This window comes from Zootoca vivipara, chromosome 3 (genome assembly GCF_965207765.1).
Source record: "Zootoca vivipara chromosome 3, rZooViv2.hap1.1, whole genome shotgun sequence".
Taxonomy (NCBI): domain Eukaryota; kingdom Metazoa; phylum Chordata; class Lepidosauria; order Squamata; family Lacertidae; genus Zootoca; species Zootoca vivipara.
The window spans coordinates 35332853-35355989 of NC_142586.1; the positions used below are offsets into that span (position 1 = coordinate 35332853).

At 40.1% G+C, this 23137-nt stretch overlaps 1 protein-coding gene across 50 annotated transcripts in view; it reads left to right on the forward strand.

The window, feature by feature from the left end:
* The window catches only part of RIMS1 (regulating synaptic membrane exocytosis 1), a 235258-nt gene that overhangs the window by 137644 nt on the left and 74477 nt on the right, over positions 1-23137 (forward strand). For 13 of the 50 annotated variants that reach the window (XR_015948904.1, XM_088665888.1, XM_088665849.1 and 10 more), the window contains 9 exons: positions 644-715; positions 3340-3496; positions 5761-5886; positions 9022-9084; positions 10732-10809; positions 11272-11385; positions 11916-12005; positions 19314-19397; positions 21631-21708. Coding sequence is in view for 49 of the 50 variants with exons in the window: in XM_088665888.1 (XP_088522014.1) it covers positions 644-715; positions 3340-3496; positions 5761-5886; positions 9022-9084; positions 10732-10809; positions 11272-11385; positions 11916-12005; positions 19314-19397; positions 21631-21708 (862 nt within the window). In the remaining variant the exon portion in view is untranslated. The remainder of the gene's footprint in view (positions 1-643; positions 716-3339; positions 3497-5760; positions 5887-9021; positions 9085-10731; positions 10810-11271; positions 11386-11915; positions 12006-19313; positions 19398-21630; positions 21709-23137) is intronic. The other 37 variants (XM_088665867.1, XM_088665875.1, XM_060272526.2 and 34 more) reach the window with 19 other exon arrangements.

Genomic DNA, 23137 nt, shown 5'->3' on the forward strand with positions numbered 1-23137 from the left:
CTACCAGTCACATGAACCAGGGGAAGGCGGGCTTACATACAAGTTGCTGGAAACTACAAGAGCGGAGTGCTTTTTGTGATTGGTCCCTGCTTGCAGGCTTCCTGTGGGCATCTGGTTGGCCACTGTGAGAAAGGGATGCTCAACGAGATGGGCCTGTTCCAGCATGTTATTAACAGCCTCTGACACAATATGGTGACCATTGCTGGATAATATGAACCCACAACTTTATGGATCATTTTAGTAAGACAATGTTGCACTGGTATGTGAGGCAGAGCTGTCAAGTTCTGTCCCTCGTGGCAGGCATTTAATTTAACTTTTCCACAGCTATGCAAGTTACTGTTTGCACTGCTGTAGTTAATGTCAGCCTACTCATCCAGGCTGGCACAATTTTTCTATTTCAACAGAACTTGCAGTAAGTATATTTGGGACTGGTGCCATTACCCAGGTACTATGTCTCCTTTCTGAGCCATTTTACAATAGTTTTTTTTTAATATATATATATATATAATCTAACCTTGTTTTAAAATATGAATGCATCCCATATTTGACTCTCCATAATGACAAGAATCTTTACTTAAACTTATTTCTGCCCTTTACAAAAGAACCAAGTATACAGGTATCTATTTGCCTTACTGTTGCACAGGATCTCAGCGAATCAGTGATAGTGACATCTCAGATTATGATGTTGATGATGGTATTGGAGTAGTTCCTTCAGGTGCGTGGGTGAAGAGCATGGTCCTACATCCTTTGCTTTTGCTTCTCCCTTCCCCCTTCCAGTTTGGTTTTTCTAGAGTTTTCAAAGACGATGAATTGGGAGATTATGTTTTCTAGAAAGTAGTTTGATTCTTTATTCCATGGTGAACCTTTTTTAAAAAAAAAACCTGTATTGTGTATTAATTGCATCTATGTATTATGCATTAATAAGAAATATTTATATCCTGCCTTTCTACTGCATTTTACAGTACTCATGGTTCCTTACAGCAGTTTAAAACACAATAAAACCCAGCAAAAAATCAATCAGACAAACAATAATAAAAAGCAACAGTGGCATGGCAATCTTGATATTTCTCTTCGTACAGCTAATAAAATTGTGGATATTCCAAGGGTAGAGGCTGCTCTTTGAAGCTATTTTTCTGTGCATAAGAAAAAATGTAATTAAAATGTCTAGCTGAAACATATTGTCCATTGATGCATTTGCTCTTGCTTGTATCTTAGACAGGTTCACCATGGAATATATAGAAAATGCATGACTGTATATTAAGTGCATGAAGCATGGCTATATCTTTTATAATTCTCATAAGCACTCAAAAGTTATCATTATCCAAAATGTGTGCATAGAGGGAGACTCTCAGTTGTTACACAGAGACAAAGCTAAAAATTGCTCAACAGTGCTGCACATTCTGAGAATATTTCTCCTGCTGCCAATCACCTGCCTGAACAAGAAAAGCAGCTTGAATTGTTAAAATATTTTGGTGATCAGCTGCAGTACTAATTTTCAAAAGCCTTCCATCTTTACTATGGTTTTCTAGTATTGTGGCCAATTTAATCTTGACTAATATATACTTTTTTGAACATGACAAGTCAAGTATGATGTAGTTTGCCTGTGACTACAAACTCATTTTAATATTACTTACAAGAGTTGCTAATCACATTAAAGATGGCAGTGAAGTTCTCTTTAACTAGTGATTCAAGAAGGATGACAAAAATAGTAACTTAGGCCATTTTTGGCCATTTTTCTAGAACAGTACTTGAGCACAACTGCATAAATTACCCCATTAGCTTCAACAGCGGGACCTGAAAAATTTGAGTGTTGTTTAATATTTTACTGACTGAGTACCAGTGCCCCTAGGGAGTTTAATAGTGACTTTTAATGAAAGAAATGTACAGTTTCCTTTTTCTGTACTTAGGTTTTCTATGTATGTGTGTGAATCCTTGGTTGTCTCCAAGATAAGAATGCGGTTCAATTAATGTCAGAGTAATTGAAACTTTGGGAGGATGTCCCTCCCGCCCTGGTCATTCTCTGCAAGTTTTCTACACACAACACACTGCATCTTCCATTCCACATAGCTGCTGTCACACAAAAATTACAAGAGAGGTGCATGCCATATGCTTTGGATGTAGACATCTTCAGAATGGTTCCCTGTAATCTCCTTTGTTTCCTGCCTCAAATCTGAAGTCCCCTACAGATCCTTCATGTAGCTTTTCTTCTAACTAAAGGGGGCTGATTTAAGGAGCTTGAGCTGCTGCTTTCTTGTCATGCTATCAACTTGGTCTGAGGCACTTCATTTAATACAGGGGTAGTCCATGTGGGGGACCCCCCCCCAGATACCGCTAACCTCTAACACCCATCATCACTGCCTTTTGGTCAAGCTGCGAGGGGCTGATGGGAGTCATAGTTAAATAACACCTGGAGGGCGCCATATTGCTAATCCCTGATTTAAAATAACTGGCCTTTTTTCTCTTGGTAAAGTTGACTATTGAATGGGGCCCCTTTCATCTTCTGGAAGAAGAGGGTTTTCTGTGCAGTTCAGCGGTGGGTGGGTGCCCCCCCCCCCAGGAAGACAAAATGTTACTTTCAGTATTAAACTATGGGTGGGTTTTACTACCTAAATAGAAAGTATAATCTGTGTTTGCCTTCGGCTCTTAGCTAATAAAAATATTTTTTTTAACTTGATGGCATATGGGTACCTTTCTCTTAGACTTGGTTCTTTTTGCCTATCCAGCTTCGTCCTGTGGTGTTGGGCCTCTGGCTAACAATAATTAGTAGTGACATCTTTATGTTTCCTTGAATGTAAAGCAAGTTCTGTGGATCATTTTATATGAAGCAACGTTGGGTCAAATGACTTGTTTACCATACTCATGTCAGCAGATAATTTAAATGAAACTGAAGCAGAGGCTTCAATTCTAAAACAATTTACTCATAAGCAATTCCATAGACTGGATGAATTGAATAAATCGGTTTGTTTCAGTATTGCAGCCACAGATGCATAGATTTCATTTAAAAAGACTGAAGAGCTGAAAAAGTGACACTTGTGGCAAATAATACTTTGTAGGTATTATTTCTGCTCCTATTCACTTTCTCACCTTTGGGAATTTTGCAGTCTTGCACGTAAATTCTCCTGTTTGTATGTCTGTACCTTTCCCCCCATATTCACATTACATTTAAATATAATGCTAATTGTTAGCCCTGATTGCATGACATTTCAGGATTTTCACAAGTTGCACAACTCTGAAAATCTTGTAATCAATAAAGAGATGTTTTCCTGAAAAGACTAGTCCAGATATGAACACTTGCCATTTCTGACCTGAACTAACTTCATTTTGTTGCACTTCTACCAGTAGGCTATAGGTCTAGCACTAGAGAAAGTAAATCTACAACGTTAACTGTGCCAGAACAGCAAAGAACAACCCATCATCGTTCACGATCTGTATCTCCTCACCGTGGTGACGATCAGGGCAGGACCCGTTCTCGTTTACCAAATGTGCCATTACAGAGGTAGGCTTCAAAATATAGCTGCTTTCATCATCAACCCACATTGGGCAGACTCCAGCCAAAGCCGAGCACTTTTTAGTTCCATTTATTATAGTCGGGAGAGTTTTGTGCTTAAGACTCTCCCACTCAAATCGAGATAACTTTAAAAAGGGCTTAACTTTGGCCGGATTGTCTCCATTGTGATTAAAGATATGTGAAGGTGATGTTTTCCTTGGGCAGCAGCACATGAAACCCTTGCATGGCTACTTCCACACTACGACAACTGCCTCTAGGATGAGCCATGTGTCTGTCATGCAGAGGCTCCTTGCTTAATTGTGCAGCTGTCTTAAGGAAGTACTAAGTGTTGAGTTTTCCTTAGTGAGTTTGTGGTGAATGTGAAAGCATAACAGAAAGAAAAGCAGCTCTTTAGTCTAAAAAGATGACTATATTAAGAGATAAATGGGCATTTCAGTTTAAGCGACCAATGATATTTTCCCCATTTTCATGGAACAAAGGAGATCTCTAGGGTAGCCAGACAAAGAAGACCCTGTGCTCTGCCTTGTAGTTTTGAAAATAAAATGGATAAGGAAGAATGGAAAGAAGTGAGCTGCTGAGGAGGGGAGATGTTTAGGTATGTTTTCATACCCTGGTGAAAATGAGAGGGAATAGTTTGACAGGTGGCAGAGGGAGGCAACCTGGTGCCCTCCAGACTCTTATAAACTATAGTTGGCATGACCATTGGTCAGGGATTATGGAAGTTATAGTCCAACAACATTTGAAAGACACAATGTTGACTATCCCTTGTACAGAAGAGGAGGGAGAGCATGTCAAAACAAAAGGAAGTAGGAAATAACTTGGCAATATTCCAGTGAAGTTGGATATTATGGAAGACAAATCCTTAAAGGAAAGGGGTGTGGGTGACAGAAGAGAACTGGACTCTGATCTTTACCAGCATATTTGGGAGCTAAAGAGAGAGACAACAATAGATTATAAATCAGATAAAAAAAATAAACAGGAAGTTCTGCTGCCTATCAGTTTCTTTTAGGGCAAAAGCTATTTGATATTGTAGACTACTCTCTTTTTTATAATATAAATCAGTGTGAGCATCTATAGTCTTCTAGCAACTAAAAGAAAATCCACACAAACCATCACATTTAGCTGGATTTGTGTTGTAGCGTACCTAATACTAGGTTTCCAAACACGACAGGTTTCTCCAGACCACTGTGAAGCAATCCTGTATCACAAATCAAAGAAATGACTACACAAGGGGATATTTTGTATAGCTCACTAAGCTCTGTATTAATATTAACTATTAATTACTACTAATTACTCTTAAGTGACAGCTTAGTATTTGCAAGATATAGGCTTGAATTTCCCCCTCTCACCTTTCCTAAAAAACATCTTTAAGAAGTCAGTTGTCACAACTTCCATCCTTTCTCCTCCTTGTCTCCCACCTTGTTTACTCATAAGTCACAAACACTGCAGGCAGATAGTCTGTGTCACTATGAAAAGCAAGGGCATACACCAGCCACCATGAACATGGTGTATGGGTGTTGATGTTTTTATGCATGCATCCACAGAGGCCAGTTTGATGTAGTGGATAGAGTGTTGGACTTAGACTGAGACTGAGAATTCCCACTTAGCTGTCAAAGTTCTTTGGATTGCCTTGCATCATTCCCTGTCTGTCAGCCTAACCTGTGCCACAGGATTGTGGAAAGTAAACTGGGTGACTTGGTGGGGCAGGAAGAATAAACACCTCCTGAACTCTTGGGGGGAAGCACAGAATAAAAAGGAAATAAATGTATTCTAACGGGCTGGTTCCCACAGGAACAGGAAGAAATACATTGTTATTGCCTGTAATACCTGGCATATAAGGCTAACCATAGCATAAAATGAGGCTTTGTATAGTTCTTTTGGTATAGTAACTGAAGGGGATTTATAGTTTCTTGATACAGATGATTAGGCTGTCCAGAAACAGCAGCTCGGTTATTTTCTTAACGCCATAGAACACAGTAGAGAATGAAAATTGCTAACCAGGCAGGAATATAATTTCCTGCTCATGGTTCTTTCTATGCTCAAAATCAGGCAAAGATATGATTTCCCTCTCACAGTTCTTTCTGGCAATGTGGATTTTTTGCATCGCTTTTTGGGTATTCCTCCATTGGTGTTGGGGCGGGGAGGACTTGCTTCCAATTCATCAACCTTGACCATTCCTGTTAAATGTCTGGGAAACCTTGATTAAACAGTGATAAGAAAAAACACATGTGTGCTTCTATGAACATTTCCAGGAGTTTAGATGAAATTCATCAAATGAGAAGATCACGTTCTCCAACTAGACACCATGATGCCTCCCGAAGCCCAGTTGACCGCAGGTCCAGAGATATGGATAGTCAGTATTTGTCAGATCAAGAAAGGTATGTTTGCCACTTTAAGAGTGTGAATCTGTGCATTTTAAAACATTTTTTTTGCTGGTGTTGAAATGTGCTTTATACTGTCTAGAACTACGAGCTTTATATTGTCTGGACTACGAGGTGGGAAATAGTCTGATAGTAATCAAATGAGAAGCAAAGCATTATTCTAACCAGTAGTGGAGTCTCATTAAAAATAATTGATTTTATGTTCACAGTGCAAATATGGTGAGTAGCATTTTTTTTTAAAGACAAAACTGGAATGTTGCTTCATTTAGTAAGAGCTTTGTTCTTGTGACTTAGCACTTGCAAAAGTAAATTTTGATTCTGTTGCAAACGTTACCATGGCCTAGGGTGGTTAATGTTGTTGAACCATTTTAATTCCATGAGGACAAAGATGTTATTGCAGATATAGAAAGATCACACATTTCTATAATGCAGTAAGTTGCATCTATTTGAGGTGCTGTGCCTTCCTATGCCAACCATATCTACTAGTCAAATTGTGTACTGTATGTCCCAATGATTCCTTTCATTCTTCAGTGATACAGAGCATAGCGTAGCTATACATTCTGCTCTGACCATTCAGAACTAGAAGCTGCCAACTTTGAGGATATTGACAGCTGTGTTAACTGTCTCTCACCCGTGGTGGAATTCGGGATGGGGACAATGTCTCGCTTACCTAGGTATTTTATAGCAGGGGCAGTATCTACCCATTTACTTGTGCTAGATTGCCAGAATTTAACTTTTTACTTGTGCTAGATTGCCAGAATTTAACTTTTCACTTGTGTTAACAAATAAGTATTTCGAAAATTATCTTGCAGGTTTTTTAAACCTTATTTTAATCAAAAGATTACATGCACACAGACCCACACCCTGGCTATCGTAGACCTCAGAATGATCCAGTTTAGAAGCAGAAGCAGGGAGTTGAATGTTGACTTGCGAGGAATTCGACACAATGTGTTGGGTGCCTCATATCATTCATGGGGGCCAACATTCATCTTGAGTTCAAATTTAACCCTTGGTTATCACTGAAATTAGACAAATGGTTTCATTGTCTTTCCACTCATCCAAATTTGGATCTTGGTTCTTCTTCAGTATAGCTCGCTTCTCCTTTATTGCTGGAAATTCTGTAGAATGTTTTCTATTGTCTCCATCCTCCATTATTTGTATGTTAGGGTGGTCCAGAGTTATAATTCTGTGGACATAGTGTGGTATATGCTGGCACATTTGTAGTTAATCAGGCAGGACACGGAGGCTCAGTCAGTCATAAAGATTACCAGACACTTCAAACACACCTCAGCTTCCTACTCTCACATTCATGGTTGTTCCCTCGCTATCTCACTCTTCCTTTCATGTTTCCTATGAAAACATACAGCACCCATGATATCCACATACAGTCCTAACTTTCCCTTCTAAACTGGAGACAGTGCTTTCTCATTCACTTCTCCTGTCACAGGCTGGCTGGGTGAGATGACAAATGTTGCTGCAGCTTAAAAAAAAAGTCATTGAGACCAGTTCAAAAGTCACTCAGACCAAAGTCCAACTGGCAGCATAAGATTCTTCAAATGGAGGGGGTTCAGGAAGTGAGAGCCCCTGACACCTTCACATTCATGGGTGAAGCAAATTAATAACATTGCTGAATAATCTCTAATTTCTAAGAAGCTTTCTTGAGCTAGTACCATTGAATTCAATGGTTCATTAGTTTACAAAGTTTTCCATTATTCTTTAACATGCCCTGCTGAATTCCAGTTTTGCATGTGGGATGTTAGGCCTCTTTTGCGTGTGGTATGTTGCACCAGAATCCTACTAATGTTAGTAGGACTCTGTTAGGCAACATTCCACCAGATAGTTAAGGCTTTTTTATACAGAATTATTTCTTATGACGTTACTGATCAATCCCCAATGAAATGTATGCCATTGTGACAATAGGACAACACGTGGCTCACACGTTGACAAGTTTGGGTAATGTTTAAACCAGTGCTTTTTTTCTGGAGGGGATGCAGGGGTAGGCATACCCCTAAACATTTTGTGAATCTAAAATTGGCTTCCTTGAGCAACAGTATTTCAATATGAGTAGGAAAATGAGAGTACCCCTAAACATTTTTTAAAAGAAAAAAAACACTTGTTTAAACCATAGTATTTCATATGACTATTTGGTTCTTCTGAAATGGTACATCTTCCTGAGCAGCAAATATACTTTCCTCTGGTGAACCTTGGAAATTTATCTCAGTGATTTGTGTTTGGGCAGAATGCAAGTACACAGTGATATGGTTCGGTAGTTTTACTTAATCGACTTAATGGTCTTACAGACCTCCCCCTCATCACTTCAAAACACGACATGCCAATCTTGCTTCATTTGGGGGCCCTCCTGGTCTTTCTCCTGAGTGGCGCTGTTGACTTCTGCCTGAAAGTCCTACTCTAGAGCCCCCACAGTCTTGTTAAAACTCGTGCTACATGCCACGCCATTCTCTTTGCAGTTATTTCACTGTTGCCTGTAATGTATAGCTCCTTGCAGTGGAGAGCCACAGGTCTGAATTAGAATGCTATAAATGTATATTCAGGATATAGTCAGGATGTGTGATGAGAAAATAACAACAACAACAACGATAATAAAAACAAATGTCCAAAGGCATCATTACGCCTATGAAAAGATTAGAGGAAGCTTGTAGTGATGCAATGGCTTGAACTTCCACAGTTTTTTGATTTGGAAGATAAAACTCGTTTTCTTCAATATTTCCTTACTATAAGCATATTGCCTTACGTTCATGAACAGTTTATTTTAGTTGCTTCTATTTAGAAATGCAGAATAACAGGGAAGCTGGTCAGCTGTGAATTAAAAAACGTTCCAGATGTTAAAAGACTGCAGAGTTACTTTAAAACCTGCTGCATTGAATACATGTTAATCAGCCAGACTTAAGGATTGTAGCCTTCATTTTAGAATACTGGCCCAGACAGTCAAAGATATTCTTGTGTTTAAAAAGGGAGTGTGATAATATGTCTTTAACTTCTGTTGAGGTAACTATCTCAGTTCAAGCTTTCTGGTTTATTTTATGTTTTCATTTGCATACCATGGCATAATTCATGCCATTTAATGCTTCATATTTATATCTGTTTCATTCATCATCCATCCTGTCTGTGCAGTGAGCTTCTAATGCTGCCCAGGGCAAAACGAGGAAGAAGTGCAGAGTGCCTACATACCACCAGGTAAATACAGGCATTTGGTAACCAAGTTTGGATAGTTCTGGTGTGTGTGTTTTCTTTTCTTTTATAAGTCACTTTTGTTTCTGTCAGTCCTCTGCTGTAATTTTCCTGTATTTAGCAATACTGTATTGAAGTAAAAGGCTATGGTCTAGTTGCTTGATTATTTTTAAACATTTGTTTATATATGTTTATCCTATCTTTCAGTGGATAGGGTTATAGTGAGCCCAATGTACCCAGACCTATGGCTTTTTGACAGTGTCTGGATCATAGAGATTAAGTTACTGAGAAGTTTAATGTTTAGAAGTTGAACATTCATACACACCAACTGGTGTCCCTCTGCTGATGAAGAGACAAAAGGGAGGGTGGCAATGCATTCTGGATTTTGTGGGGTGCAGAGAGGTGGAGGAATCACCAAAAATCGCATCTATCCTCATTACACTGATGTAGTCCTTCCATCAGTAATGGGACATCAGTTGGATACCATCCATTGAATGGAATTATTCAAGAAATGTTGCAAAAGGTCTTCCAATGTATGGCAGTGGTATTAATTTTGCACTTTGTTTATTAATTTCCCCTTTTTAAAAATTTGTGTTTTCATAATTGGTTTTGTGTCTTACGCATACTGATCACATTAAGTACTTATGATTAAACACCCTCACTTGCTAAGAGTCTTTGAGGGCATGGCAATACATACACAGAACTCCTTCAAGGGCTTCCCCTCTCATTTTAGCAAAGGGAACAAGCAAATATACATGGCGCTTCTGCGTCTGTGAAAGTGGTCTGGGGAGGCTGCTGTTGCAGAAACTCAGTATGAGTACGGTACACACAGGGCTGTAGACTAGAGCACCTAGCTTCCAACACACTTTAAGCTGCGATGAAACCTGTTAAACGTTAAAGCACCTTCCATAAGATATTCCATTATTACCCAGCACATACTTCCAAAAGTAGTTTGTGATATATAGCACAGGAGCCTACTTTTCAAAGAAAAGAAAGTTAACATTTTCAATTTGCTAGCCGTGCTTAAAGTGGCTCTTTAAATCCTTACCAATGTGCTGCCTGAGAAGTTACCTTCCCCGCCTCCTCGGAAGTAAAGGAGCAAGCATAGTACCTAAGGCTGTTCCAGTTATTTTGGCACCAGACACATAAAATCCATCCCACAGGCTCTTCTCCCTGGGAGTAAAAATACAATGCTAAATTCCTTAACAATTTTCTACCCTTTCGTGATGTACAAAATCAGCTGCCTGAGCGGCCTCATTCTGTCTAATGGTACGGCCAGAACTAGATCATTCACAAAATAGGTGATACTAGCTTTAGTAGTACTACTAGTACAAGAATGTTCTGGTAATGAGAGAGAAACCCTCCTGAAGAAGTTGTAGGGTTCAGTTGTCTGCTGCTTTACAACCTCTTGTTTCAGCACACCTTACATAGATTCTTAACATTATAACATTACTAAAAACATTATAACATTACTAAAATTATCCTTAATAGTAGTGGCAATTGTTAACTACACAGCAAATACTGCATAAGAATTGTTACTATTTTTACCTTTCATTAAGTACTGCTTCATCTGTATTTGCATTTATTTGTTTGTTTTGTTTTGTTTCTTGCATGGATACTCTCGCATTTCTTTTCTTTTCTTTCACACTCAAGAAATTCTGTTAGGCATTATAAAACACTACCTCCCAAGATGCCTTTATTAGAGAATGGCACTTACTGGAATATTTACAGGTAAGAAATCTGTTAAAAGTTCCCATTAAAGCTCTCACATACATTTCTGAAAATATGCATTCAAGAGAAATAAAAGATTGGAGCTGTTTCTTACTAAGAATCATTTATCAGCATATACTGTATTATAAAATAAACCTCTCCCGACCAAAACACTGAAAATGCAGCTTGGTCACATTATCATCATCATATCTGGTGCAAAGCAAATGTTCCCAATTTATCTAAGAAATGAAAGGAGGCTAAAGCTGCAGACCTAAACATGTTTACTAGGATGTATACCTCACTGAACACAATAGTTGCTACAGCCTTATCTCCTGAATCCCTGCTGCTTAAACCCCACTAAAAAAATCAGTATTTTTATTTAAATTCACTACATATTTTATTTCTTTTTTAAATGTGTGGTTTGCATCCTGTGTGAAACTTACCTTTTTTTTCTCTTTTATGAATTATGTTTACTTTGTGAAGCTCAACCCTGCCTGCATGTGTTAAGGCCAAATCAGTGCTTAGTCAGGATATTTCACTTCTTCGTAATTGCCTTAACTCACGAATACCAAGATTTACTGATGGTCTGTTGGTTAGGTAAGGTCTCGGTCAAAGTATCCTTTCCTATTCCTGTTAGTTTAGTCCAATAGATCAACCTCATTGTGAAGTTCGAGACAACTGTGCTCCATCATTTTGTGTTATAGAACTTTTAAGATGAAATAAGTTACAGAGATAATTTTTCAGTGTTTCCTTCCCATTTTTCCCATTAGTTGATATTTGGCAAGTCTCGTTTTTCCACTGCTGAGGTGCAGTCTTGCCTACTTGATCCATCTTGAGTTGACTTCATGGAATCTCTTAATGGCCACCTTTGATTCCTTTGTTCTTTTATGCAAATTCAGGCATTATCTTTTTAATTTTATTTTAAAGCAAATCCCGGCTCTCTCTCTCTCTCTTTCTTTTTCCATCCAGCCAGTTCCATTGTAATCTTTATTGGACCATTGTTAGTTGACATCTTATGTAAATAGAACATTACTTTATGATTTGATATCTAACATTGTATTCCTTTCTTTGTTTTCTTTTTTGTTTTTCTCCTCCTCCTTCCATTGGATGCAATGCACTGGCACTAGTGAACTGCAGCCCTCGCTTGACAGGGCTAGGAGTGCTAGTACCAACTGCTTGAGGCCTGATACTAGTTTGCATTCACCAGAACAAGAAAGGTATAAAATAAAGACTTCTCAATTTCTTGTCATTTGTGCTGGTGGTCCTTATCAGTTTGTTATTTTCCCCCATATCAGTCTTATACTCATATTCACCTCCCCATCCCCACCCCTCCCCACCCCTTCTCTACATAAGTGCCTGGAAACTTCCATTTCACTGTATCTGAAGAAGTGTGCATGCACACGAAAGCTCATACCAAAATAAAAACTTAGTTGGTCTTTAAGGTGCTACTGAAGGAATTTTTTTATTTTACTTCGATCCAGACCAACACGGCTACCTACCTGTAATCATATTCACCTGTTATTATTCATATCTGCTTTGATATTTGTAGACACTTTTGCTCCAATATCCATGCTTATTGTAGGTTGATGTTGCTTATAGCAGCTTTTGGCTTCTTTGGTTCTCTGTCTGTCTCTCTGTCTCTGTCTCTCTTTAAAGTCCAAGCTTGTGCCATTGTTTGCAGAAGTCCTCAGTATGCTGATAACAACATTTCAGTGTTAATTGAGATACCGTAGTTTAACTGGGCACCACTGTTATTGTTTCTTCATCTGAACAGAGTGGGCTCTATCTATCACATGGGAGCTTTTGTCACAATAAATTTGTTCGTCTTCAAGGAGCTGCAAGACACTGTTGTTTTCACTTGGTTATCAACATCCATGGATCATAGGAGATGTAATATTTCACTTGCAATTCCTTCTTATTCAGCAAATTTTCCCTTTAAAGGAGGCTGGAATTTTGCTGATTCAGGAGGGTAAGTGTGGGTAGCAGAATCGCACCCCAACAGCTGATTGCCACGCTTTTCTTTTCCTTTCTACCCGTATGCCGCTCCAATTGCTGGGTTCAAACACTGTGGGATTGGATTCATTGTTGTTTTTCCTTTTAAAAAAAATAGAGCTCAGTTTGAAAACACACACACACACACCCCAAACAGGCTTCCCAAAAATAGTTTAAAGATACTTTTTGTAATCAAACACTTTTGGCCAGAATCATTGCCAGATGTGATTGTGGCTCTGTATGGAAGTGTTTGAATTCAACAGTATTTCTTCAAAACTAGATATGGATATAGATGTGTGCCTTGAGTTATTTGTCCTGCAAACACTGAATGTAGAAGAAAGCAGGTGTTGTCGTGGAATTCTCAATAGGCCAATACGCAAGTGATTAAAGAATGGTCTGAAGGCACCTGAAGTGGTTCCTGCCTAGATGAGATACTTCCTGGGAACCATCTGCAAGCCGCTCTTGAGTTCATTAGAGGAAGAGTTTGAATATGAATGCAATCTTTTCTTTTTCCTAGCCATAGAATAAGGACACCAGTAAAAATAAAAACCCCAGCACCTAGATTTATTGAGAGCAAGCAAAGATGCTGTTTTTGCTTGCCGGGGTATGCTGAAACTAGGAAGGCAATTAGATGCTTGTGCAAGTGAATTATGAAGAGTGGCATTCAGCCAGCCTTTGCTCTTTGAAGATCTGTGGGTTTTTTTTTTTTTGCAGTGTCAGCATCTACCAGAGCCACTGGCAATAATTCAATAGGTGCTTAAAAACAAAAGCAACCAGAGAGCACTGATGATCAAACACTGGCAAGCTACCCACATTTATGCCAAGACCTGGAAAATACCATTTTATTTCATGTGTGTGCACACATTCGCAAAAGCATTTTTGAGGATTCAGTTGTACTAAACTTCTCATGTTGATTCGTCTCCATGAATGAGAGCTAGTGTGCTGTAGTGGTTTGGAGCAGGGGTGATCTGACCTAACCAATTTTTTCTCCCTGCCATTCTGGTCCCAGATCTCACTGCTTTTTATGACAGTAGGTGGGGGGGGGAGAGTGGATAATGTGCTTGTGTGGGTCATTTAATTGATCTTTTGAGTAGAGAGGTGGTGATAGCTTTCGTTTCTCAGCTGTCCTCACAGATTAGCTGAGGACAGACTGTATGTCCTGTGTGTGTGTGTGTGTGTGTGTGTGTGTGTGTGTGCGTGCGTGCGTGCACATACATACATACATACATACATACAAAAATATGCATGGGAGAGTGTGGGGAGTCCACATACACTGCTTGCATGTTCCCTGTGCTCCCATGTATCGGTCAAGGGTGAATGTGGACCCCGGGCTAAAGGAAAAGTTAGCTACACTCCTGGTTTGTGGGTATAAGTTGCAAACATTATCCCACTTGAACTGATTCACATTTCAGCTACGAAGGATCCCCTCTCACAACCCCCATTTTTTTCCCCTGGTGACCAATGTAAGTGCAAGAACTAAACTCAGGAAAAGAGAGAACCTATAAACCTTGCCCTGATTGTTCATCTCATACCAACCTTTTGAAGGCAACAAAGGAGCCCCCTGGTAAGTTGGGAGTTAGCATTTCCTGCTACTCTTGTTCTGCTCTGGGCACCTTTTAATTTCACACACCAAAGAAGGAGAAAGAGAATTCTTTATATATAGAGGTAGAGTGCACTGGTGACACGTGGAAGAGTAGACTCAGTATGTACCTCAACTGCCAAATGTGAGAAAACATGCCCTTACTGAAAATAAGGCCACAATACCTGAATGCCCTGTTCCAGGCATTGGAGGTCTTTGGAAGGAACAAAGGCAGGATATAGTGGGCAGGATTTAACAAGTGAGGCCTGTCAGCAGAAGCCCAACATCTTGAGGGCAACATGTTGGTTACTGCATCCCTAATGGGTATATCCTCACTATTTAGGTTTTTGAATGTGACTGTAAAATTATGTAATTCCTGATCTGGATTCCCACCTAATTCCTAGGTCCAGTTCAGACATGTATCCTAAGTGTGGCCGTTTGATGAAGAAGCTGGCACACAACACTCCCATCCATCTATCCATCCTTTATTCTATCCATCCCATCATATGTTCGAGCAAATGGTGCAAGCTGAACAGGCTACTATAATAGATCAAAGACATTCTGCAGTGTTAGCCAAGATGCTTTATCCTGGCTGCAAAGCATTGCATCAGTTTTATACATTATACAGTATAAACCAAACCTTGCAGCTTCACTAGTTTGTATATGTCTGTGGCACGGTAACTGCACAGCTTAAATTTAGCAAAGCTGTGTTCTTATATGCTCACATGGAATGGTGACACCGGCAGTCGGACTCCTGTTTCTATTAAAGGCAGCACTATAGACCTCTGTCTATTACCCTATATGGCAATGGGTCAATGCAGATGGCAGTCAGCACTTGGCTGAACATACTGGATTGACATCTTTACTACAAAGAAAGAGCAAATGGATGTATTGCTGTTGTTGTAGGAGTAGGCATGGAAATCCAGATGGCGTTGTATTCATTCCATGAGATAGTAAAACGTGGACGTGAAGATTTGCAGCACGATGGTTATATGGGGAGGAAGATGAATGTGTTTCCAAAAACAATATAGGAAGCCAAGGCAGATGCTGAAGGTGTACTTACTCTCAGCTTCTTCTCACCCTGTCAGAAGGAAAGCCACCACATCCTGAACCAGGGGTGGGTGAACTCCCCTCAACTAAATTTGAAATGGGGTCAGCAAGAGCAAGCATTATTGGAGAACGCTGGGTTGATTTTAAGAGTACTCTGTTCATTTGTAATGTTTGCCTTATTATTATTAGCTGCCCCTCAAAATGTTATCTAGATTTTCATTCTAGTGCTGGATACTAATCACAGGTCAGACAGAGCTAAGTAAACATTGTTAAGACCAGGGGTCCCCAGACTTACCCGCCTTCGGGCCGGTGCCTGCCACGCCGATCGCGCGGCAGGCCGGAGGGCGGGGGAGTGCGCACGCAGTGGGCCGGAGGGCGGGGGAGTGCGCACCAGTGCGCATGCGCTCACCCATTTGGTGGCGCGCTTCCAGGCCGGAAAAATCACCGAAAATTGTTTGTGCGCATGCGTATGGGCCTCCCCCGACCCGGAAGTGCACCGGAAATGACCTCTTCTGGGTTGGGAGAGGCCCATACGCATGCGCAGAAACGTTTTTTGGCGATTTTTTTTCAGATCTGGAAGTGCGCCGCAAGAGCGGGCGGCGGCAGCGGGCGGCGGGGGTCGTCGTGGGCCGGATTGGGAGGCCAATTGGGCCGCATCCGGCCCGGGAGCCGTAGTCTGGGGACCCCTGGTTAAGACTTACAGGATTGTGGGAAACCCCAGGGAAACTAAGCTTTAAGAGTGAGGCATGAGCTGTGTCATCCCCAAAACATGTCTGACCAATCATCTGGATGTCCCCACATCCCAAGTGAACTATGCTTCATGCAAAAGCATGCCTTGGTGTGCCTTCCCCCAGTCCCTATTTTCTTGGAGTGGTGTTTAGCTAAGTTTTACTTACAGTAGAGCCATTGAAATGAACGGATAGGACTATGTTATGTCTCTTAATTTCAACGGGTTTACACTGTGTAAAACTTTATCTTTTGAGTTTATAAGGAAGCCAAAAGCTTTCCTCCCTGATCCTCAGTGTTCAGTGCAAATTAGATGTCTTTGCCATCTAATTTTGTTTTACTGTGGTTGATGTTTTAATTTGTTGGAAGCCGCCCAGAGTGGCTGGGGAAACCTAGGCATATAAATAATATTAATATTAATGGGAGTTAGTGGAACTTGCTTCCTGCTCAAACTTTTTAGAGCTCTTCAACATAACCAGAACTTAGTTTCCAGTTCTGTCAATACTGCATGGTATGTTGGATACTCCTCTGTGAATGTATTGGATGCAGTTTCCTTAGAGTATAGCAGGTGCACCTACTAGTTGCACACTCTGCTATGATTTCTTACGTTTTGACCATTCTTTTCAACTCTCAAAAACTATTGCGCATGCTATTCCACATCAGTGTGTACAGTACGTTTCACATCATTAGAACATATTGTGTGAGATTTCCCCCCCCCCAAATTTTGTAATGCATGTTTGCAGTTGATTACATTTCTATTTCTATTATTTTAAATGTTTCTATAGAATATCAGCATATTAAGGGCTTTGAGTACACTGGTACCTTGATATTTTTCCTTTAGCACTTGGCATGGGGGGGGGGAAGCTGCTGCGTACTAGCTGCTGCGTACTAACAGCCTTCTAAACATCTAAATGCCTAAAAGACTAATCTGCAATGCTAAATCCCCCTGAAGTCCTTGTAGTTTGCTTGTTCCCAATGTCTAATCCATGAACAGAAAAGTACCTCAAAAAGTACAACTGAAACTGGTGCTTTAAATGTTACACTGCTAAAAGAACATGCATTTTGCCTTTTTAATAATGATTCTATATCTCGTTGAAAATCAGGATTGCTAGTGTCTCTCCACACATTCTCTTCTAAATGGAAAATTAGCTCTCACGAAGTTTCTAATACACTTCATAAACACACACCTGTGTATTTACCAATACGTCTATATGAAGAAATATGCAGGAATAATGAGGTAGGGAGCAGAGCGTTGGGCTTGAATGAAGGAGATGCACAGTGCTATTATGAGCGTGTTTACTTAGAAGCAAATCCCACAGTGCTCAGTGGGGCTTGCTCCCTAGTAAATGTGTTTTGGATTGGAGTCTCTAAATATGTCCTTGCTGAGAGGCCTTGGAACGAGCTGCTGTCTCAGCCAAGCCTGCAACACAGAGTTGTTGAAAGGGTACATGGCATTCGTTAGCACACATTTCACTAAATTGCATACAGTGTAAAAAAACCTGAATGATTAAATAGAAAGCTATTGTCCTATAGCAAGCCCTGAGAGGAAGATTAAGTCATAGCTGGGAAGCAATATGGAAGTTTGCAATATTTACCAAGAATATGTTTAAAATGCTGCATGCTTTGAGAAATGATTCAGGGTCCAGTCCACCTAGATTTCCAGAGCCCTGGCTGCTTTGCATGACACTGACTGGCAATATGTACAAAATGAAGTACTGGATTGGGATAGATGGGTGACTCACACGACCACCAAGTTCTTGACATTTGGGCTTTGTTGTTATCCCCAGCCCATGGCAGCTTCCTGCATATGGTGCATGGGTGATGTGATTCATTCTACATGAACGTAAGCTGGCCATTGGAGCACCACTGCCAACCCACAAATGCTGGCCCACCATAAACCTGATTATCATAGGAACTAGAGGAGAGGAGAGGAGCAGAAGTTCAGCCATCTCCACAGTGGCAAGAATTCAGTTTCTGCACCCAACACCATGCTTTCTCCAGGAAACCTTTGTGTGTGGAGGATGCAATCAGTACATTGCTCTATCAGTTTGTGCAGTTGCTACATCAGCCTTTTAAACTCTTAGAACAACTGTACTTATCGAAAAGGTGGAGAGAGTTCCCAGTTCCCTATTGCCAGTTCCAGTGCCTCTGATTAATGTAATTTATGTATATCAGCTTCTTTTACAATGCAATCCTATGCATGCCTACAAAAAAAAAAAAGCTCCACTGAATTCATTGGGACTTACTCCCTGGTAAGTGTGTATAGGATTGAAGCCTAGATCCCTTGTTTTCTTTTTGTGTGAAAAGTAATAAACTAAGAAAAGTAAACCTGTAATTATAAATGCCAGAAGTAGGAAAGCAGGTGCTGTGGCTAAAACAACACAAGGATTACAGAGCATGGTAATATAGATATATTTATGAAGAGGGGGGGAAGGGGGGCGTTGTGCTGGGACTGACTCTGCTGCCAGTCACAGTAGATGAGATTTTCTAGATCATGGATACCCAATGTGGTCCTTCCAGGTGTTGGACTACAACTCCCATCAGCCCCAGGCAGCATGGCCAGTGCTCAGGGATGGTGGGAGTTGGAGTTTAACAGCAACTGGAGTGCGCCACAGAGGCTCCCCCTGTCTAGAGGAACGCATATACAGGTATTTGTACACCATGGGCTGTGGGAGAAATAGACTATTTCAAAGACATGTTTTGCATCTAGCAGTGTAACATGGTGCTTAAATTCCATCCACACTCAGAGGTCATTCAATATTTTTCATTTGATTGAATAAACAAAAACCCTATGGCTAACCAAATATTTCGCATTTAATCTGGTACCAGTTAAAACTTCATTAAGAATGCATATTGGGTTTTAAAAGGCACTGATACAATTCCTGCCATCAGTTACCTCTATGATACCATTATTTTACTGATTTGTTTGTTTTTTAAAGTCATAGTACTACAGTACTGTGTAAAGCACAATAGTACAGCTATGCAAATGTGTCTGAAATGGGACTCTAAATTCAAGCTAGATAACGATTGCACTTTTTTTTAAAAAAACCCTCAAATAAAAAGTAAACATTGACTTTTTGGGGTACTTTTCAGTTTCCTTGCCACAAAAAAAGCTTTAAAAAAAATATTATACGCTAAATGTTCTGTTTTCTCCCTATTTTGTTGGATGAACAAACAGAGGTAGATGGTCCCCCTCACTAGATAGGAGACGACCCACTAGCCCCCGGATTCAAATCCAACATGCATCTCCGGAGGATGACAGGTACTAGCCAGCTCCTCCTAAGTGAAAAGTGACTTGATGAATCTTGCCGAGAAGTTTCTAAAGGCATGTATTTTTAAAAAAATAATAATTACATTTTCCAGGAATCTAGGATACGACACAAGAAAGCATTTCATACCTGAATTCTACTCAATTATTATAAAGCACCTCTGATGTCCTTGAAGTCAAATGCTGAAAAATTTGCTGCCTAGTTGACAAATTAGCCTTGCCCAGCGTGGTGGGCTGCCCATGGGGTTGGGTGGGGAAGAGGATATCAATGATTCATACAAGTGCCCCTCCTCTGTGTCATCAGGACACAGACATCCAAAACCATGAAGCCTTCTGTTTCGAGCCAGCATATTTTTCAATCCCAGATACAGGGTTTCCAGCATGAAGGTGAAGTACATATATGAGGGAAGGAACCAGAATGGTTCTGGTGATAATAAGCAGTAACAAATTTTACAGTAGCCCAGTAGATACTGGAGTTGAGATGAGTTGTTTGGGTTTTCATGCTGTGTAACAACAAATCACTTCTTTCTCTTTAGCCCCTGGTAGTCTCAATTGCAGGGAAAATTCCACACACTGTCTCTCATCTCTCAACAGCAAGTGGGCAGCCATATTCTGAATTGTAAATTGGTGCTTTATAACCCTCTTGAGCTGCAATCGTTAACACAGCTTACTAGGGAGTAAGCCCCACTGAACAACAGTGGGACTTGCCAACTGGGCAAACTTCCACAGGTTTGCACTGCCATGTATTGAATTCAGCAGGCAGCGAGAGGGGTTCAGAGTGCCTCGAGGCCACAACCCAATACGGTTAGGCAACCTTCGGCTCATTTAAAAAAGTGATCTTATGTCTGCCTAACAGCCCGTTAAACTGTGGCCTGTGGGCAGCTTTCGAAAAGGCACAGGCGGTTCAGTTCACCACAGTATAACTTACTTTGTGCAATTGGTGTATTTAATCTTCCCATAACTAAAAATCCCAAGGGCAAGATAGCAATCGCCACACAATTCCAGTGCTTGGGGATTTCTCTTTATATGCTGATTGGCCAAATGTGATATATATTTGGTGGTGGTGGTTGTTTTTGTTATGGTTTTCTTATTTGAATCTTAGTGTCATGTTGTTCTTAGATTATAAGCATTTTCTCTTTCATTGCTTGTAACAGGTCCTCTGTATATGTGCATGTATTAAGTCAGTGAACCATAGCTTTACAGCATTCCCATTCATATTAATGCAAAAATTACTAGTATTTGTAACTGCACATGAAATAATTTTATCAAAGAAATGATAAATATATGTGTGTATGTATACAAAAGCTGGAGATTCACGTTTTTAAAACTGTGATCTACTGATTTGCAGTTGCTCATAGAAATGCAGCCTAAGGCTGTTTTCTTTAACAAAGACAGGGAAATAGTTAATAAAGCTGGCATCAGAATAATTTTGCTGTACACCCAGTATTATAAATTGGTTCAGTTATCTATCTGCAGTAGATAACTGGAATTCTTTCTCTCTCAAAGTACTGCAGTTACTGAAAACAACAATCAATAATATCGATTCTCGGTAGTGGCACCCACCCTGTGGAATGCCCTCCCACTAGGGGTCAAAGAGAACAACAACTACCAGACCTTTAGAAGGCATCTCAAGGCAGCCCTATTTAGGGAAGCTTTTAATGTTTGATGGATTTCTGTATTTTAGTATTTTGTTGGAAGCTGCCCAGAGTGGCTGGGGGAATACGGCCAGATGGGTGGGGTATAAATAATAAATTATTATTATTATTATTATTATTATTATTATTATTATTATTATTACTATATATGGCACTCTTAGGTCAAATATTTTGACCAATATTTATTTCTACAAATCCAAACACTAACTTTGCAAACATTCACCTCAAGGGGACAAATTTGGTTCTGTTATCAGCCAGCCAAACTTTTGTTTATTCACCACAGATGTACAATTTTTTATTATTTCTGTCTTTATCATTTATTAATGTTTTCTGTTACAATTGTTGCAACGTCACATTTTTTTAAAACAAAACAAAACACCTCCTATTTCTGAAACACTGAAAAGGAGAGATCAGAAATGTTGCTTGGACGTACTACAACAAGAATGTTCTTGGTTCATAGAAATATCTTGATGCATGTATCCATCTTCACTGCATGTGACCACCTCTCTGTTTCTGTCTGTTTCTGTCCATTCTGTTCAACTTTCACTTCCATGTTTCCAAATCTTGTGAAGAACAACAGCGCTGGAGTCTTGCATTCCAAAACAAGACAGCTTAAACCTCCTAAGTGCTAACCCGGAAGAAACACAGAGGTATCCTTGCTAAGTTGTCTTGAAACTCCCTGTGCATAAAATACCAAGTAGTGTTTGATAAGTCATACCTTCGTAGCTCTATGTCACGCCAGTCTTATTTAGCGTGATTTCCCATTCCCTTGAATAATGTTGAATTTTGGGGGGTGGGGCAGAGTTATAATACATTTTAACTCTGCATTAAATTATTTTTATTGTGCTATATTTTTACCTGGAGACCATTTCTGGGCAGGGCAAGAGAACTTCTGGGTTATGGACTTCTGCTGTTTAGTTCAAGGAAGCAGGAAATACACACACACACACACGTATATATTATATATATTTAATGTGTAAAGTCATCATATATGAACTGCAGTCTTAAAAACTATGCGGCATAACAAAATGGACCTGGGATGAAGGATAAGGAACCACCACTAACTAGTCATGCATGTTACATGATGGGAAGCCGGCTTCATATCACCCTGAGCGATAAGGCAACCTAACAAGCGTGTAGCTACCCCAAAGGTGAATCCCAGGAAATACAAGATCTTTAACTATAGTGAGTCTGAGACACCAACCTAAGGCATGACAGGGCTAGTTATGAAGAGTTTGGTCTTTTTACGTCTCTTGAGACATGGCGGATTAAAGTCAGTGTTTGCTCAGTAAAGATGTTACCATAGCTTAGGGCTCTTGATTTTCAAAGTCAGTCTTAATTAGTTAGATGATCTGATGGACATAAAATAAGCAGGGCCTGTGTCTTCGGCCCAAATAATTGTTTAAAAGTGTTCCAAGCTTCCAAACCCTGCATTTTTTCTTCTTCTCCATATATGCCAATGGCAGACTTTATTGCTCTGGTTTGAGATTAAAGGAGAAGGGAATGTTTTAGATCAGTGACAAAGTAATGTTTATGTTGTTCTGGATACCAGTGCCTAATACAGACCCCATTGAGCCTAGAAGAATGAAGTACTTAAAAAGCAAACTCTAGTTAGTCCAATTATTCATATATATTTTATATATTTCTACATTAAAAAAATCTGTACCACCCTTCATCCGAGGATCACAGGGCAGATTACAATATAAAAACACAAAAATACATAACATAGTAACAAGCAAAAATACCTTGCCCCCAGTTTAAAAGGCCAATTGTTGTTTAATTAACCAAAGGCTTGGGAGAAGAATGTTTTCACCTGGTAACCAAAGGTTTGTAGCAAGCCTCCCTCGGGAGAACATTCCACAAACGAGGAGCCATTGTTTCCACCCTCTGGACCTCTTGTGGAAGGAGGCATGTGAAGTAGAGCCTCAGATGATGATCACAGGATCTGGGTCGGTTCATATGGGAAGAGGCACTCCTTGAGGTACTGCAGTCCTGAGCTGTTTACATGGGCGTAGGCAGGGGGGGCAGGAGGGGGCAATTGCCCCCCCTAGAAGCAGGGCCACTGGCCAGCCTGCCCCA